The sequence below is a fragment of the Falco cherrug genome, chromosome 1, assembly GCF_023634085.1.
Source record: "Falco cherrug isolate bFalChe1 chromosome 1, bFalChe1.pri, whole genome shotgun sequence".
NCBI lineage: Eukaryota > Metazoa > Chordata > Aves > Falconiformes > Falconidae > Falco > Falco cherrug.
Window position 1 is genome coordinate 63,634,865 of NC_073697.1, and position 19,536 is coordinate 63,654,400.

Consider the following 19,536-nt stretch of genomic DNA (forward strand, 5'->3'; position numbering starts at 1 on the left):
TTTTGCTGTTCTCCCAAACATACACACTTATAGACATGAGATCAGAAAAGCAGAAAATATAAAAATAATTTACATGAGCAGGAGAGAGGAGAAGGTTCTGCGTGATGCATTTCAGACAAGGTTATTCAGTCAACAGCAAACAGAAACATCTGTAGACCAAAAAGAGTCCATTAAAAGAAAGGTTAAGAAAAGAGGTATTGCCAGAAAAAGGTGAGTGGTTCATGGAGACGGAAGAGTAGATAAAAGAGGCCTCAGAGGTCTTGAGAGTTTCCACGGAGTACAGCAATGGCATTTCCTGGGGTCTTCTATTAGCAAAATTTGTTAATTAAATCGGGGATGTACTTTTCTATACTTTTTAGTTTGCCTGAACCACTGTACACTCTAAACAGTGTGTACAGCTGAATAGTATTCTGATGATAGTATTTTGATTTGCTCTTTCTAAGTGTGCAGCACAGTTTGGACATTTACAGAACTTCTATTGTGTGCTTAGTGCAAAATAGACAGTATTTTCCTGCTATTTTTAGAAAGATATACAGGAAACTCCAAGGGAAGGAGGAGAACTTGTCCATGAACTGTAAAATAAACAATTGTATTTTGACTATTTTCTTAGTAAAAGTGTTTGGGAAAGTTTGATATGTGATCACGTTGTGTAGTTATCAGCTACTCCTACAGGTGGTCACTTTACTGCCCTCTTTTACTGTTTCTAATAGCATGAATTAATTTGATTGACAGCTTTCCTTTGTGTTCTGTGCTTGCTTTCCATGCTTTCTTTCTTTTTGGCTGAGCCAGGAGACAAGCTTGCTAGTGAAGTATTTTACATCTTTCAGATGGCTTGTGACCTGAACTGTACAGCAGAAGGTATCTGCTGAGATCACATAATTTATTACCAGATTATGAGATCTGAAATGAAAGCGTACATTTATAAAATATTTATTTTATTAACTTCGGAAATCAAAGTGCTCACGGTTGCATTTGTGACAGGTTTGTTTTTGTTTTGTTTTGTCATCATTACATTTATACAGCATCGATTCAGAGCATCCAGTTTTGGCTTTGGCCAAAACTGTTGCTATTACACTTTCAGCGTACCAGATGCAGAAGTTTGGGTTGAGTTCTGCTTCAGTGAATTACCAGATATCACCATTAATACAAAAATTAGGCAAGGCCTTTGTGATTTCCTTGATAAGAAAGAAAAAATTTTGTTAGAGACCTTATGCTTGTATCAGGGAAACTGAATGAGAAGATTCTTAGCCATTCACCCTGCTTTTTCCCTGAATATGGATATGATGTCATTTAGACATCATCTGAGCCATCTGAAAAAATGGTATCACATGCCAGCTATAAAATAAAAGCTAGAGATTCACTTTCTGAAGCTGACATATTGTGCAAAGCCCATTAAAAAAATCTCATGTCCACCTGTTTATAAAAGAAAAAGCTGCTGCCTTTCATGCTGTCCGGTTTGTATTCATTTGTGTGATTCAGAAACTGCTGCTGGACCAGTAAGAGGAGTTGGCTTTTAGTGAAACTAGAAAAATTACATTATCTTTGTCATTATCAAATATCTTAAATCTAGTGAAGCAGAATCCAGCCCATCTTTCCTAAACTGATATGTCTGTCACGCTATGAAACCTTCTAAAGGTGACATCCCTTTTACATGTGAATGGGGGCCCATTTCAGTATTTACTGTTCTTTCTGGATTAAGTATAAATTTGCAACCTTTGGGACTTCACCCTTTTGCTTCTAGCATTGGGTTTTCATGAAAGGCATTTAGTGATTATAAAACATAGCATGTAAAAACTCTTTTTTTTAAAAAAAAAAAAGGCACTCAGATGATATCTGAACACTGTCCTTGTAAAATATAATTAGAAAAGCTTATACACATAATTAGAAGAAATTGGTTTGCCATATCTAGGATTGACTTGACCAAAATAAAAATTGATTCCTGCATTTTAAGCAGTTTGTTGAGACGTCTAAAGCAACTGTAAATAAATGGCAGTATTTGTCATTGCTAACAATATTTGGACTTAATGGACACTGTATTTTCATGACAGTCAGCACAGGGTGGCATGATGATGACAAACATTTATGCCAAACATTTAAATGTTTAATTGATCAAGTGTAATTATTGATCTACATGATTATTTAACTAGTTCAAAGGGTAATTGGAAAGTTTCACAAGGGAAGTTAAGATAATTTGCTTCAGAAAAGGAGCTTAGCCATATTTAAACATCGGGCACTTAAACATTTAGCACCCATCTGAGCCCTGCTTATTTCAGCAGGAGTTAGTGAGTTCTTTAGATACTCAGCACTGAGATGAGCATCCTTTGGAGGTGCTGTAGCTTTTTCAGCCTTATATATAGTCATATACCAGTATAGTAATTTGTACTCTGAGCCAAAAGACACAAATCTGACTTATATGTCTGATATGGAATTTTCATTTATTTTGATACAAGGTATGTTTTTCACTAATAAGCTGAAGATCTGCACAAAATAAACTATCACATTGAACCTCATAATTCTGTCTCCTACTATTTAGAATCTTTAAATTTTGGTTAAAAACAAACTAGAGAATCTTGCTAAGAATCTACCTGCTAACTATCCATGAGCCAGACAAATCAGCTTTGTCTAAAACTAATCAGTTTTAAATATCTGTAAGTAGCAGCATATCACATTACCAGAAGAAAGCCAAAGGGTTTAAAAGAAGTGTGTATATATATGTGTATATAGTTTCACCTTCATTAAGCATCTGAAGACAGAACATGATCATACATGAAAACATTGAAGCAGTGCTGTGTTTTATGATAGTCTTCCTCTCCCAATTTCCTGAACAAGGTGGCAACTATGACAGTCGATTTGATGTGGACAAGGGCACTGGAACTATCATTGTCGCTAGACCTCTTGACGCAGAACAGAAATCAAATTACAACTTGACAGTAGAGGCAACAGATGGAACCAGATCTATCAGCACTCAGGTAATGGTCTTTCCAATGAAGTGCTTACAGTAGAAGGAATTTGTAACTGCGGGGTGGGGAGGGTGTTGCATTTTCTCCTTACCATTTTTTTCATCCTGGACAATGAATATGGTTTATATAAATTAGGGACTCTGTCTAACGGGTAAGTGGATTCTGGTATTTGTAGAGCCACGTTGTTCAGTGATACTGGTGGAAGGTTGGTGTTAGTGTGCTGTAGTCTGAATCAGCAGCTTTTAAGTTATGTCATGTTTCTACATTAGCTGAGTAAATGAAAACAGAAACTAAACCCTTTGTGCATGATTACTCGCAAGAAAAGGATTAATACTTATCTGAATTACCTCTCTATCCAGCTCCCCCCAAATCACCAGATATGATTACTTCATTTGAAATTTATAAGATGATCGTTGTAATGTTGTTTGGGGGCAGGGGGGAGGGTGTCCATCCAAGATCTGTGGATGACAAATTGTACAGTGTCCAAGTACCATTTTAAGAAATAGATCTGCTAACATCTCTGTGTGTCTTCCTGAGTATTTTTAGCTTCAGTGGACGTAGAGATTGCCAAACACTCTCCAAAAAGCAGCAGTCTCAGACAAACAATTTTTTTTCAGATTACCTCTCTACTAAGGCTCCATGGTGGTAGCAATTCATTGCAGTTGGACTAATAAGTTTACTTGACAGCACAGCCTTTTCTGGCATTGCTGGAAATAACTCACAGTAAAGTTAACTCATAGTAAAGTTAATGTAGTAAACTCCTGTTTTTCCCATGTAGTTTCTTTACCTAGCCCAGAATCTGAATATATTTGGAAGTAAGGTTTAGCTGAGGCTGCTATGAATAGAGCCACAAGCCTCGAGGAGCTCCACTTCCAAATAGAAAGGAAAGGATTTATTTACTGATGAAAGACTCTTGGATAAGGACAGTGCTGTGTCTCTGTTACCTACCACTATCGTTAATCTGCCCCTCAGAAACTCAGAAGAGCAATAAGTGGGTTGCTGCTGTCTTTTCTGTACGTGGAAATATGTCTTCCAAACACCATTTCTTGTTGTTTAACTTCTGTGCAATATGTATGTTTTTCTGCTGTCTTTTCTAATGTCTTATATGTTGTCTTCCTTCTTTCAACCAGAGAGAAAGGTGTTTCTTGTCAATGTTTAGGATTTAAACCGGAGTCTATTGATGTCTGGAGTCTTGATAGGTCAAATAGACTAAATTTTATAGTAGAAGATTAGCAGTTTCCTTTGAGAGCTGCCTTTTCCTTCAGTGATGACAACTGTGAGTGATATTCTAGACCATGAATCTCCAAACCTTGACAACCTATCTTCCAGGCAGAACTTGCTACTATCACAGCCATGGTGCCATTTCTTCTGGTGCTGATAACCACCATAAAAGCTTTGGAGAATCCTGCTGTAAATCTATTGTCTAGTTGTAGTAAAAATATAGAGCAGATTAATTTATGCTAATTACAGAATTCTGGATAGAAGACATGAATTAGTTTGAAGGGGAAAAAAAAAAAAAGAAACCTAAAAACCTAAATCCAACTTGAAGAGAATTCCTTTCACCAGGGAAGTCAGAAAGACACCAAGAAGCTTTCCACTCACACTTCCCCTCCTTCCAAGAATGCAGTCAAAAATGCCACCATGTGGAGTGTCATGGGTAGCCTGGTGACTAGGAAAGGCTGAATATGGGCTCTTGATGACTGCAGATACTCTATCCAGTGCAGCTGCTTATGTAGCTGAATTTATTGCAGGCATCCTGAGCTGTCACAGTTGAACCATAACCTGCTTTGCCTTCCGGAACAGCCAAGAATTGTAAGGTCACAAAAATACTTTCACCCACACCCCTTCTCTTCCTCTGGGTTATGTGATTCATTTAGTTGTTCTTGGAAGTGTATAGTGTACCTTTTGTCCAATTTCTTTAAATGAATTTGTTGTTTTAGCATTTTGTAAAGCAGAGTGCGCATTATAAACATTAACCATAACAGTCCTCTGCAGAAGAATTGGAGTAGTAGTCTCAAATTTATTATCTCTGTGACTGTTTTTTGTATGATTTTCTTTCATGTCTTTCCTTTCCTCTCTCTGCTAGAGTTGGCAAGAGCAGAGTTTGTGGTTTCTTTTACAAACAAGCACAGAGCTTTCCTTTGCATTGTCTTTCTTTTTCTCCTGCTTCTGGGATAAGCACGTTACACTGTTGCTGCCTGAGTCTTATGTTACTGAAGTGTATAGACGGAGGAGTAGAGATTAATTCAGACTCTGCAACTGCTGGTGCATGAACAGACTCCTGATTTGAACTGATTCTCTTACCTCCCCCGTAACCCCTGGCCCACCCAAATGGACTACTCTGTTAAGGTAGTATTCAGGACTATCATTAAGAAGATGCATTTCAGATGAAACTTCAGGGGAATTAAAAATGTTGATCAGAGGGTGATTTACGGCTGCTAGCGTGTCAATTCCATTACTGCTGAAATAATGATGAAAGGTTGAGTGTTGATGTGTTGTTGGACTCTTCTAAGAGCTTATAAACAGTTAAAATGGAGTGACAGGCAAAAGAAATGCTGAATACTGAGTGCATACATTAGGAACAACAATATGCCATACATGCTTTTAGCTTACAAATTAATTACTGTAAACATTGTTAAATTGTTTACTGTATTTCCAGACCTTGATTAACTGCATATTAAGTAATGTTACGTTTAATTTGAAAAAGGAAGTGACATTTTCAAGACATCAGGGAGGGGGACAAGAAACGAAAATCTTTTTGTGTAAAATGAGTATATTGAATCTGACTTTAAACTAGAAGGCATTTGCTGGCCTCAGGCTATTAACATCTGTAAATCATTTAATTCTTTCAGGACTTCAGTTAAGAAAAAAAAGTTAAAATAGCTTTTTTGAAAAATACAGCAGTAGTAGGCGTGGAGGCTATTAGAATTTTGCATGCATCTAGATGCCAAATGCATGATGCAAAACAAGGACAAACAAATTCCCGGCCTACAGTACTGGTGTTTGAAAGATGGTGTTAGAGATGACTAGTGTCACACTGAGAAGGAATATAATAAAAAAAAAAAAAATCTATGTACTTATGTTTTTGTTTTATAATGTTTTGGCCTGCAATAGAAAAGGTTATTTACAGGCTGTAAGTAGCAATATATGAAGTATTGAGTTGCTTTTGAAGGGAAAACAAAAAGAAAGAAAAAAAAATCCTGTTTCTAGCTATAGCCACTTCCAGTCGTTGCTATGTCTGTCAGGTTTTCTTCACTGGAAGTATTATTTAAGATGGTTTAAAGCTAATTGTAGCATTTTACATATCACTGTGCTAGTGCAGAATATTTAATCTTGATTTATGCAAAATTTATATGGGTATTATGCTCTGGGAATGAAGGATAGAATATTCTTCATTGATTAAATGTGCATTTTTCCTTGCGATCATCACACTGCTCCACAGAGACATTTTAGAACTGGTATGCAGTTGTATTGTCTCTGGATAATATAACTTCTTGTTTATGGAAATTATTATAAACACATCAGTGTAATTATAAATGGAGAGAGGAGGAGATTTTAAACTCCACATAGAATCAGCAAATTAAAAATTAGATTAAAACAATCCAAAGGAACATCATGTTTAAACATTCCACACTGAGTGTGTTTTGTGAATGGCACATATCTCCTCTGTAACTTACTAGCAGTCAATGCATTCCTATGTAAATGTAGGTTTCGCCTGTCAAATAGTTAATAGATTTCCAGTGCTTCCCTTAAATAATCCTGGGCTGCTTTACTCTCTGTCTGTATACCCAGGTTATATCTGTGAATAGAGGGCAGTTGTGCAACACAGCCCATGCATAGCCTTGCAAAATGAGTCATTTCTTTAGTTCCACATCGTTTTGTTTCAGAGATCACATTATGGTCTAGTAATGTCAAACTTTTCTATAGTGTGCCTCTTTAATATGCAGCTTCTTTCTTTAAGAGATAATCACAGACTGGTCAGGGTTGGAAGGTACCTCTGGAGATCATCTAGTCCACCCCCCTGCTAACACAGGTTTACCTAAAGCAGCTTGCACAGAATCGTGTCCAGGCAGGTTTTGAATGTCTCCAGAGAAGGAGACTCCACAGCCTGTCTGGGGAGCCTGTTCCAGTGTACAATCACCCTCAAAATAAAGAATATATTAGTGTATTTCATTTGAAATTAATCTTATAATGTCACTGTGAAATGCGCAATAGCTGATTTTATTGTATTGGATGTGTTACTTTGGAATAACACAAGCTTTTCATGTGTTTTGTTCTCAGGCACGTGAACCCATAGTTTTCTGTGCATGCCTTTAAAATGGTACTCGTCATTATTACTTCAGGTGCCTTTCATTTAATTTGAAGACCTTAACAGTTCACATGAAAATTTGGTCCTCTTACATTTTAAAGGAAATTGCACATCTAGCACCTGTCACTTAGCATCAGTAAGAATTCCTGTCTTGAAAGTAGGGTTTCCTTAGTACATTTATTTAGTGGTTTAGATTGGAAGGAGCCCCTGGCATTCATCTAGTAAAAACTCTTACTCAAAGTAGAGCAAACTGCAAAGTTGAAGTTGTTCAGGGCCTTGTCAGGTTCTAAGTGCCTTTTAGTTCCCCATTGATTTTAATGGCCCTTCACTGGGTTTATTTCAGTTTGTCAAAGGTCTGGTTTGGACTGCAAGGCCCAAAACTATAGTGGATCTACAGTCCCACCAGTGAGTGTCTAATAGAAGGGAATAATTCTTTTCCCCATAACTGCTGCTCCCCTTACTAAAGCAGCACGGCATACCTGCAGTTAGCCAAGTTACTAAAAGGGTGCCATTTGATTCACATTACGCTTGTCCGCCCAAATCTGTGGAGGAGTGTAAAGTAACATCAGTGAGTAAGGAATGAATCCTGAATCCTAAAGTATGTACTTAGAACACCTTTCACTTGAGTCTGGGATAAACTTTACATTTAAAATGATTGCACTAATAGATCAAATTGTATATTTGTAGTTGTGTGTGCTGGTGCGGAGAAAAACTGCATGCCTGAGTCAGTCATTTGACAACTAATAGAATACCTGAGCAAGCCACTCATAGTGACTGAGTCTTTACATGTATTCTTTAGTAATATTTTTTCTTAATAATTCATATTTAATAGTTCCTCAAAATGCATAGCACTATCTGCTTAGCCCAACAGTACCTTTTTGGAGGATGTCTCCTTATGTGTTTAGCAGTAAGGTCAATTTAACCACTTCATGAGCTAATACCAGAGGAAGTTAATGCTAAGTCCTGAGGGTATGATCAACAGATCAGATCTCGGTTAAGCTGGTTTATTGGCTATGTGGTTAGTTTTGCAGTTACCAATGTTGGTTTCAGAGTCACTACATTCCTGGAATTTAACTTTGTACTTTGCACCATTTTTTGTGGTGCTCCATTCTAGAAAAACTGGTTTTCTGTATCCATTTTGTAGTACCTTCAGCACAGGTGGCCATCCACTCCAAAGATTCATCTAACACAATTGCTCTGGGATTGCTTTCTTTCTCATCTCTGATTTTATCTAAGTTTCTGTATTTCCGGGGGGGGGGATAAACCTGAACTTAAATAGCAATTTTGATTTAAATTCATCAAATTTGACACTTTATCTTTTTACTTACTGTTTTTCTGAGTCAATTTAAAAATCTCTTGGGGATGGGAATTGAATAAAAAAATTTACATGTTAATTTTTAAAGCATAGTATCCATTAATCTGGTGTTGTAATTGTATGTGGTCTATTCTCCTTTTATTTATAAAAACATATTTGTATAGTTTAGTTCATATTGAGGGTTGGGGGGTTCCGCCTTTTTTTTTTTAATTTGTTTGCTGTCTTCATTTGGTTTAATTTTTCATTTTCCTGATCACCAATGTTCAATGAGCAGGTGTTTTTACTAAAATGCCATGTAAGTGACTGTAGTGGACCCTTCCATATTTCTTCTTCCAAGGTGCATTAAAATGTATTTTACTTATACAGAATTTTAAAGGAAACCAACTGTGCTTGTGTGACTTTAATTGCATCCTCTCTGATCATGACAATCTAAAAAATATCACATATTTAAGGTCATGTTCTTTCAATTATTGCTGTTCATTTTTCAGTTGAATTTGTTAGTGAATGTATTTAAATACTTGACTTAATGTGTATCCTGGGTCACCTACCATTAATTTTTCTCCCCACTGAAAATCAATGTTTATTCCAACTCCTTGTTTCTTTTCTTTCAGTTTCTAATCCATGACAAAAACAAACTCCACAGTCTCCATAGCAATATCCTGCAAGAGATTTTATCAATGTGCCAAAATAGTAGTTTATTTCCTATTTCTTCCATTTTCCAAGAAATCTAATAAATTGTGGGAGGCAGCATTTTCCTCTGCAGTGAAAGATTGTATTTATTGTAACAGACCGTTTCAAACACTGAAAAACTACCTATGTTTATGAATATTTCCCTAAATGTACTGTTTTTTGGATTATGGCCCAGTGACCTGTAAAGCCTAGGACTACAGCTACTAAAAAAGTCTGAGGCTTGTATGTGTGGCTGTGGACGGCAACATGTGTGCCCATACCTACATGTGCCTCCCCTCCCTGCCCTGACTTGTGGTCTGGCGGTGGAGCTCAGTATAATTACCTTGTTGCAAGTTTTAACAAAAGAATAATGTCAGATTCTAGTTTTGCAAGGGCAAAGCTGAGGAAATTTCCTCTTCCTGTAGCAGCATACATGGCATTTCCTTATTATTTACCACAAGGAGGATTCATCTCATCTAGTTTTTACGACATGCAGTTTGGTACCTTGTCCAAATTTACATCTCCAGACTCCACCAGGTATCAGTGGAAAGCAATAAGTATATTCAGAGAGAACTCAACCAACTTATGATATCATAAGTAGTTATTTTAAACACCTGTTGATGGCACAACTAACTTATTTAAAGCAGCTAACCTTTGGGTGGCTAAAAGTGTGGCTGTATGTGCAGCACACAATAAACTTGTATTTGGCCATGTGTTCTTGGAGCTTTGCTGTCCACCTGCCAACTTCTCAGCATTACTGTTACTCATCTGATGTTATCACTGTTGAAGGAACAGGATGGTGGCTGAGTGTCTTATGCCTTTTATACAAGAGTTAGATGCTGTGTAAGTCAAGTGGGTGCGCAGGGATCTTGTGTGGTTTCAGTAAACATTATTACTCAGATGAAGAGAACATTGCCTGCATAGCACATAGGTGAAGCCAGCTGAACTTCTGTAGGAAAGTGCAATTTGAAGTATCTATGTTAATTTAACTTCAGAGAAATTGTGTTGGTGAACAGTTACCTATGCTGAGATTGTGCTACATTGCTGAAGAAGAGCAAGCAATACCTGTGATTCTTCAAAGTAATGTACTTCTGTAGGAATTCCACCACTTTTCCATTCTTGCCTAGACTTGGGAGTGTAAGGAGTTGAAAGAGGGTTGTTTCTGTGTGAGGGTGAGGAGGAGTACAGTGCATCCACTGCCTTGGAGAATATTGCTTAAAATAAAAAGGATTTTTACCCACCCTGAGGTCCACATTGAGAATTTTTTGTAATTATTTTTTTTTTAATTCCAGAATTACCAAGGATTTTTTTTTGTCTTGCTTTAGACAAAAATCATTCCCTTTAAGGTATTTTACCTAAGGCATTTTTGATAGTATAGATTTCTGGTTTGACTTTGAGGAATGTGAGGCAGATTTGGTTTAGTGAGATCCTTCTTCCCCACACTTCTTAGATCTTTCCCCGTCCCTGAGGGGGGGAAAAAAAAAAGTTGCCTTGAGGAGGAATTACTTCAGTATTATGGTCTGATATATAATGAAATGTCATCTTTTCATCTCTGTTTCCCAAATGTCATCAATCTATTCCTTTTCCTATTGTATTGTTTCAGGTGTACATCAAAGTTATAGACACAAATAATCATAGGCCTCAGTTTTCTGCTTCGAAGTATGAAGTTGTTATACCTGAAGACACCATACCAGAGACAGAAATTCTGCAAGTCAGTGCCACAGACAGAGATGAGAAGAATAAATTGATTTACACTATGCAGGGCAGCACTGATCCCATCAGTCTTAAAAAATTTCGTCTGGACCCTGCAACTGGCTCTCTTTATACTTCAGAAAAACTGGATCATGAGACCATGAACCAACATATCCTTACAGTAATGGTAAATAAATACAAAATTTCTTCTGTAGACAGTAACTAATGGATCTTTTTTTATGTCTTTTTAATTTGTCCCCTTAATTCAGACGTGTATTTTTATGTTTAATATGTATGCAGTCTTTGTCTCTGTGACTGGTACAGATTGAACCTTGAATTAGTACTAATATTTGGTGAACTACTGAAATAACAGTGCTAATTACTAGTAATATGCTAACTGTTTCAGGTTCGAGATCAAGATGTTCCTGTAAAGCGCAACTATGCTAGAATCATCATTAATGTTAGTGACACAAATGATCATGCTCCATGGTTCACCAGCTCTTCCTATGAAGGACGAGTGTATGAGTCAGCAGCTGTTGGATCAGCAGTACTCCAGGTTACAGCATTAGATAAGGACAAAGGAAAAAATGCAGAAATTGTGTACTCTATTGAATCAGGTATATTGACTTTCTCACATCTTCAGTTTACTTTGAAACAGTGCTTGCTAATACTTTGTTTCAACTGTAGACACATAAAGCAATAGCTATAAAAAAAAGAAGTGTATGTGTTGTATTCTGTTTGATTTATTTACGGTACAGCTTCAGCATTTAAAAGAAAACCACAATGACAAATATTCATCTCCCTCCCTTAGCTGTTTATGTTATCCTTCAGCTACATTTGGAACATTTTACTTACAGCAGAAAAGAAAGCTACCTTTAAACCCTTAGGAGGGGGGTGTTCTTTAGAAGTTACGGAAGCATTACATTTCAGATCTTAAAAAAAGCATTATTTTTTGATAACATAAGTGGAATTTTATGGCATATGCAAAGCAAGAATTTGATGAAAACAGTAAGAGCCTGAGACAAGTGCTTTTGTATTTAGCACAATGTGAAGGAAAGGAACTAAAAAATAACGTAGAAATATCCATATAGTTAACCACTAAATAGTCCCAGTTTTTAAGGTGAACTTTCAGATAGATGTAGCAAGCAAGGGGTTGTTTTGCATGGTTCCCTCTGGCTGATTTTAGATAGTGGGACTACTGTTATAGCTCGAGAAAAAGTGTAATACATTATTTAATAGTTAGTCAATTTGACATTAAGGGTCCTTTCAGAATGCGGGCTAGAGAAGAACGTTAGGTACTGCTGCTTATTTTTAACATCAGAGTATCTTTCTGAACTTGCCTATTAACAGTGCAATTCAAATCATGGCGATTTTGAGTAATATGAAAACAGTATAACATGGATGGAGTTCACTTACCAGATGGAAGTGAGTTTTGGTTCAGTCCATTAAGTCTAGATACAAGCCTGTCATTACCAAGGTCCTGAACTATTTAGGCACTATGACTTGGGGGGGGGTGGGGTGGGGGGGTGGTATTTAAATTTCATTGCCTATGTGCACTACTACTTTAAAGGTAAACAGTAATTTAAAATAAACGTCCCAGTAATAAGTGTGAGAGACTAGATACTGAAGAGAACAGTAGGTAAAAAGTTATTCAGTTACTGTTGTATGCCAGTTGATAGGTGCAAATGCGTTTTTATTTTACATAAGTTGCTTGGTAAAGCATAGGAATTGTTTACTGTAAATATCTTCGATTTCTTCCCCCAAAGTGTTGTCTCTATATGAAAACACACTTTAATACTGTATTAAAACATAGCTGTGATTATGATACTCTGAAAAATTTATTGAAGTGTCTTGTAAGTTGCTTAAGATATATGTTTTCTGTTATTTGTAGAAATATGACCTTTTTACTAAACAGGACACTAATGTCCATGAAACTTTTCTTTTGCCTTTCTCATTTCAGTAGTGCTTGTTTTACAAATGCCAAAGCATGGCAAGAACAAAAATGTGTGTGCATGTGCTGTCTAGAATGAAATTACATCCTGTTCTCTTCCTTTCTGCTAGCTTTTTGTACGAGTAAATGTAAGACGTGTAAGGTTTGTTTTACAGAACTGTGTTCTACTGGGAGGTTAAAGCTTTATGAGTGACGTTCAAAGCATATGGAAGGAACATTCCTTAAATGCTTGTAATGGCTGCTTAGATTTGTAATGGGATATTCTAAGAATGCCACTGTGTTTAGAGCCTCCACTAAAAAATAAAAAACCCAAACAAAAAAAACAACAAAAAAATCCCTTCTTGCCTACTTGTGTGCATAACTCAGAAGTTCTTAATGAATTTTTTCCATACTGAGAACATGGCTTTAATATTGTAATTTTTTTAAGGAAGTAAAATGTTAAATCTTACTATATTAGTACATGAGCTGAATATTGTATGCAGTGTAGTTCAGCTATATATTTGAAAATATAAAGAAAACGAGTGTTTATCAAACAGCAGCTGGTAATCCTCAGCAGGTAGTACATTTTTCTAATACTCTCACAGGGAATAACTTGCCTATGTATTAATAGGAAGTTAGGATAGAGAGAACTATTGGTCCATTTCAGAAAGACTAATTTTAAAGCAGTGATTTAAACAATACTTGCATAACCAATTAAGATTCACAAGTGTGAAATCATTAAAACACCTCTTTTCAAAGCAATCTAATTATTTTAAATCATAAAATCGAACTTGTATTCCTCCAGTGTTAACTTCTGAATATAATTTTCTTCCAGCTTCAGTAGATATTTAAGTTGACTTAAACAGGAACTAAATGACAAATATAATTTGAAGAAAATACATAATTTATAATGTTGAAACTTGCAAAAAAACTTGTTATCCTTTTAAAGTTTCTTATTGGAAAATGACACATATTTTTGCATTTATTTTCAAGGCTTGGGTGGCATTGCTAACTATGTTTTATGCAATGTTTCCACAAGTAACGTTAGAATTAGTGCTAACACTTGGTTACAGAAAACTTTCCAGAGAGGCTAACAAGTGTTTGTTAAACAAAACTAAGAAACTTTTAATATTCTCTGTGTTCTTGCTACGTGACCTTTTTTAGTATATAGCTAAATAAGCAATCATCCTTTAAGTTCTTTATGCCTTTCTTAATTACTTCTCTTTTTCTTCACAGGGAATATTGGAAACTCCTTCTTTATAGATCCCATTTTGGGTACGATTAAAATTGCGAAGGAATTAGATCGTAGTAACCAGGAAGAATACAACCTGATGGTAAAAGCTACAGACAAAGGAGATCCTCCAATGAGTGAACTGACCTCTGTGCATATACTTGTTACGGTTTCTGATAATGCCTCACCAAAATTCACAGCAAAGGAATATTCTACAGAAATCAGTGAAAGTGCCAGCATTGGCAGTTTTGTTGGAATGGTGACAGCATACAGTCAGTCTTCTGTAGTTTATGAAATAAAAGACGGTAATGTAGGCGATGCCTTTGCTATCAACCCGAACTCAGGTGTCATTGTTTCTCAGAAGACACTTGATTTTGAAACTTTTCCTATTTACACTCTAACTGTGCAAGGAACAAACATGGCTGGCTTGTCCACTAATGCAACCGTTTTGGTACACATTCGAGATGAGAATGACAATACACCAATTTTTTTGCAGGCTGAATATACAGGACTCATCAGTGAATCAGCTTCAATTAACAGTGTGGTTCTGACTGAAAAGAATGTCCCATTAGTAATTCGAGCTACAGATGCTGATAAAGAATATAATGCTTTGCTTGTTTATCAAATTGTTGAACCATCTGTCCACAAGTATTTTGCCATTGATTCTAGCACTGGTGCCATTCGGACGGTAATGAGTCTGGACTATGAGGAGACAAATATTTTCCACTTTTCAGTGCAAGTACATGATAAGGGGATACCACGTTTATATGCAGAATATGCAGCTAATGTTACTATTTATGTAATTGACATCAATGATTGCCCTCCTGTGTTTTCAAGAGAGTTATATGAGACATCCATTTTGGTTCCAACCTATAAAGGCGTGAAAGTCATCAGCGTAAATGCCACTGATGCAGATTCAGGAATTTTTCCACAATTAATTTATTCCATTATTGAAGGCAACATTGGAGAAAAATTTTCAATAAACCCTAAGACTGGAGATATAACTGTACAAAATACAACTCAATTAAGAAGCAGATACGAATTAACAGTGAGAGCATCTGATGGTAGATTTGCAAGCACTGCATCTGTAAAAATTAATGTGAAAGAAAGCAAAGCAAGCCAGCTGAAGTTCACACAGAGTTCTTACTCTGCAACAGTGCAGGAAAATTCCACAGAGGCAAAAACAATAGCTGTTGTTACTGCTATAGGGAATCAAATAAATGAGCCTTTGTTTTACCATATTCTGAATCCAGACAGCAGATTTAAAATAAGCCCCACTTCAGGAGTCCTTTCAACAACAGGAATACCATTTGATCGTGAACAGCAAGAATCTTTTGATGTGGTCATAGAAGTGACAGAGGAATATAAACCATCAGTTGTTGCACACATTGTAGTTAAAGTCACAGTAGAAGATGTAAATGATAATGCTCCATTTTTTGTCAATCTTCCATATTATGCTGTTGTTAAAGTAGACTCTGAAGTAGGCCATGTTATTCAACGTGTCACTGCAGTAGATAAAGATACAGGCAGAAATGGAGAGGTGCATTACTATCTCAAAGAACATCATGAATATTTCCAAATTGATCCCAATGGTGAAATCTCATTGAAGAAGAAGTTTGAACCAGACACACGAAATAAGGAGCATCTGGTCACAGTAGTAGCAAAAGATGGAGGGGACCCTGCTTTTTCTGCTGAAGTTATAGTCCCAATTACGGTTATGAGTAAAGCTATGCCAGTTTTTGAAAAGCCTTTCTACAGTGCAGAGATACCAGAAAACATTCACCTCCATAGTCCTGTGGTACATGTACAAGCGAACAGCCCAGAAGGACTTAAGGTGCTTTACAGCATCACAGATGGGGATCCTTTCAATCAGTTCACTATCAACTTCAACACTGGAGTTATAAATGTTGTTAGCCCTCTTGACTTTGAGTCTCATCCAGCCTACAAACTGAGTATTCGAGCAACAGATTCCCTAACTGGGGCACACGCTGATGTGTTTGTAGACATAATTGTGGAAGACATCAATGATAATCCTCCTGTGTTTACAGAGCAGTCTTACACTGCAACCCTTTCTGAGGCATCTGTCACTGGAACATCTGTTGTACAAGTGAGCGCTACAGATGCTGATTCTGGAACGAACCGGGGGATTTCCTATCACTTGGTTGAGGATAATAGTGAAAGTCATGACTACTTCCATATAGATAGCAGCACAGGACTCATTGTTACAGCAAGAACTTTGGACTATGAACAAATTAAACAACACAAATTACTAATAAGGGCTGTAGATGGTGGTATGCTGCCCTTGAGCAGTGATACTGTTGTAACTGTTGATGTAACTGATCTCAACGATAACCCCCCTCTCTTTAACCAATTACTTTATGAAGCTAAAATTAGTGAACTGGCTCCCCGAGGGCATTTTGTGACATGTGTGCAAGCCTCAGATGCAGATACTTCAGATGTTGACAAGCTAGAATACTCCATTCTGACAGGCAATGATCTAAAGAATTTTGTAATTGATAGTAAAACTGGCATTATCACCACCTCAAACCTACGCAGACAGACACTGAAGTCACATTATAATCTTAACGTGTCTGTTTCTGATGGGGTCTTCAGAAGCTCAGCTCAAGTCCATATAACTGTAACCAGTGCCAATATGCACAGTCCTGTTTTCAGCCAGAACGAATATGAGGTTGAACTAGCAGAAAATGCTCCGTTGCATACTTTGGTGACTGAAGTTAAAGCAACAGATGAAGATTCTGGTACATATGGCCACATCACTTATCACATTGTGAATGACTTTGCCAAAGACAGATTTTACACAAATGAGAGAGGGCAGATATTTACCTCCGAAAAGCTTGACCGTGAAACACAGGCAGAAAAAGTAATTGCCATTAGTTTAATGGCCAAAGATTCAGGAGGAAAAGTTGCTTTCTGTACTGTTAATGTAATACTTACAGATGACAATGATAATGCTCCTCAATTCCGAGCAACAGAATATGAAGTAAACATTGGGTCTGATGTTCCGCGGGGTACTTCTGTCATTAAAATCTGGGCATCTGATGCTGATGAAGGTACAAATGCAGACATCACATATGCTATTGAAGCAGAATCTGAAAATGTTAAAGAGAATTTAGAAATTGATTCACTGTCAGGTATAATTACTACAAAAGAAAGCTTAATTGGTTTAGAAAATGAGTTTCTGACCTTCTTTGTTAGAGCGGTCGATGGTGGATCCCCCAAAAAAGAGTCAGTTGTTCCTGTCTATGCTAGAATACTCCCACCAGAAGTGTCTCTTCCAAAATTTTCAGAGCCATTTTATTCCTACATGGTTTCTGAGGACATTCCAATTGGGACTGAGATAGATGTTATCAAAGCAGAGCATAATCAGACTTTAGTATATAGTCTGATTAAAGGGAGCACTCCGGAAAGCAATAAAGATGATTTTTTTGTGATTGACCGACAGACTGGACAGTTGAAACTTGAGAAGAATCTTGATCATGAAACAACTAAATGGTACCAGTTCTCAGTTCAAGCACAGTATGCAAATGAAGATTATAGTGTTGTTTCCTCAGTAGAGGTAAGCATTCAGGTAAAAGATGCAAATGATAACAAACCGGTTTTGGAGTCCAATCCGTATGAAGCATTCATCGTAGAAAACATGCCAGCTGGAACAAGAGTCATCCAGGTTAAAGGAACTGACTTAGATTCCGGACTCAATGGGCAGGTTACTTACAGCTTGGATCCTTCTCAAGAACTAGACATTATAGAGTCTTTTGCCATAAACATGGAAACTGGCTGGGTTACCACTCTCAAAGAACTTGATCATGAGAAACGAGACAAATACAAAATTACAGTGGTTGCATCTGATCGGGGTGAAAAAATTCAACTGTCTTCTATGGCTGTGGTTGAAGTTACTGTTACAGATGTGAATGACAATCCTCCACGCTTTACTGCAGAGATATATAAAGGAACAGTCAGTGAGGATGACCCTCCTGGTGGGGTGATTGCTATCTTGAGTACAACTGATGCTGATACAGAAGAAGCCAATAGACAAGTCTTTTATTACATTACAGGTAAGTCTTTTGGGGTAATGTCAGTATAATTATTTGAGTGGTCCTGGAATGATATAACTTCAGCTTTCAAATTATTGAGAAGTATTTGAAACCATAAAGCCGCAAAGAAAGAACGTGTGGGTTTTTAAGTATTTAGGGGAAAAAGAAAGTTTTAGAAAACAGGTCTATGGCTTTATGTTTCATATGCACCTTGCTTAAAATGTTTTCCTATGGTTATTATTTACTTATGTCTCAAATTTTATTTAAAAAGTATAATTAACTTAAATTAGTGAGGTGGTTAAAGAACAAACAAAAGACATTTCACAAAATAATAGACTATTAATTTCCAATGGAGTATTGTATTGGTTTTGTTGTTTAGCGTATGTCTTGGTATGACGTTATTTATAATGCTACCTAAATTTCTTCATTTATTTTTAAAGATTGTTGGCTGCAGTAAATGTGTTGTATGAGCATCTACTGGCTATACCTACCTGGAAAATGAAGCTATTGCACTATAGAGCCACAGAGAGTGGCTGCTTATTTCCCTTTTTTTTTTTTTTTCTTCTTTTTTCGCCTCTTTAGGTATAACTTAATGTTGACAGAGTAATTGTAGCAATCTCTCTTGTCTTTAATTAAATGTTTGTTTTCATATTTCAGGAGGTGATCCCTTGGGACAGTTTGCTATTGAAAATATACAGAATGAATGGAAGGTCTATGTCAAAAAGCCTCTGGACAGAGAAGAAAAGGATAATTACCTTTTAAATATTACAGCTACTGATGGGACCTTCGCAACTAAAGCTGTGGTGGAGGTTAAAGTCCTTGATGCCAATGATAATAACCCTGTTTGTGAAAAGGTAGGCACAATCTTGTATCGTCCATGTGCGCTGGTTCCATACACAAAAATCTGAATTTTCTCTGAAACTGCTTATCAGGAGATGGACAAATAGATATTCCTTTTATGTTGGTAACAGAAATTTGGACTATTAAGGTAGAATGCTTTCAAAGAAAGGTTATTTCATGGACAATTTACTTAAATGAAAATCCAAAGACAATTAATTGATGTAATTTTAACACTTGATGGGTATTTTAAGAGTATAAGGAGAACTGTAGTACATTTCTCCTGTGTGAATCCATACTTTTCCAAAAGGAACTGTTTTCAGCTGCAGCTGTGATAGTTTATATGCTCTGTTTTCTGAAGGAAGTCAAATCTCAAAGAAGGCTGTATGCCATCACTCAGTTGAAGTATTTGTGCATTTCCTGTGATAAAAGAGTTTAAAAGACTGGAATATCAACCTGCAGTTGCACTCAACAGCACCAAAACTCTGTAGTCCCTAAGCTTTTTAACAAGAAAACATTATCTACCTTACTAGATCTGCAA

At 36.6% G+C, this 19,536-nt stretch overlaps 1 protein-coding gene across 8 annotated transcripts in view; it reads left to right on the plus strand.

The window, feature by feature from the left end:
* FAT1 (FAT atypical cadherin 1) overlaps window positions 1–19,536 on the plus strand; it is a 112,160-nt gene that overhangs the window by 64,938 nt on the left and 27,686 nt on the right. For 7 of the 8 annotated variants that reach the window (XM_014281583.3, XM_055706175.1, XM_055706198.1 and 4 more), the window contains exons 7-11: window positions 2,830–2,969; window positions 10,857–11,132; window positions 11,352–11,562; window positions 14,112–18,179; window positions 18,816–19,012. In XM_014281583.3, the coding sequence (XP_014137058.2) occupies window positions 2,830–2,969; window positions 10,857–11,132; window positions 11,352–11,562; window positions 14,112–18,179; window positions 18,816–19,012 (4,892 nt within the window). Of the gene's footprint in view, window positions 1–789; window positions 859–2,829; window positions 2,970–10,856; window positions 11,133–11,351; window positions 11,563–14,111; window positions 18,180–18,815; window positions 19,013–19,536 lie in introns of all 8 variants that reach the window. The other variant, XM_055706205.1, reaches the window with a different exon arrangement.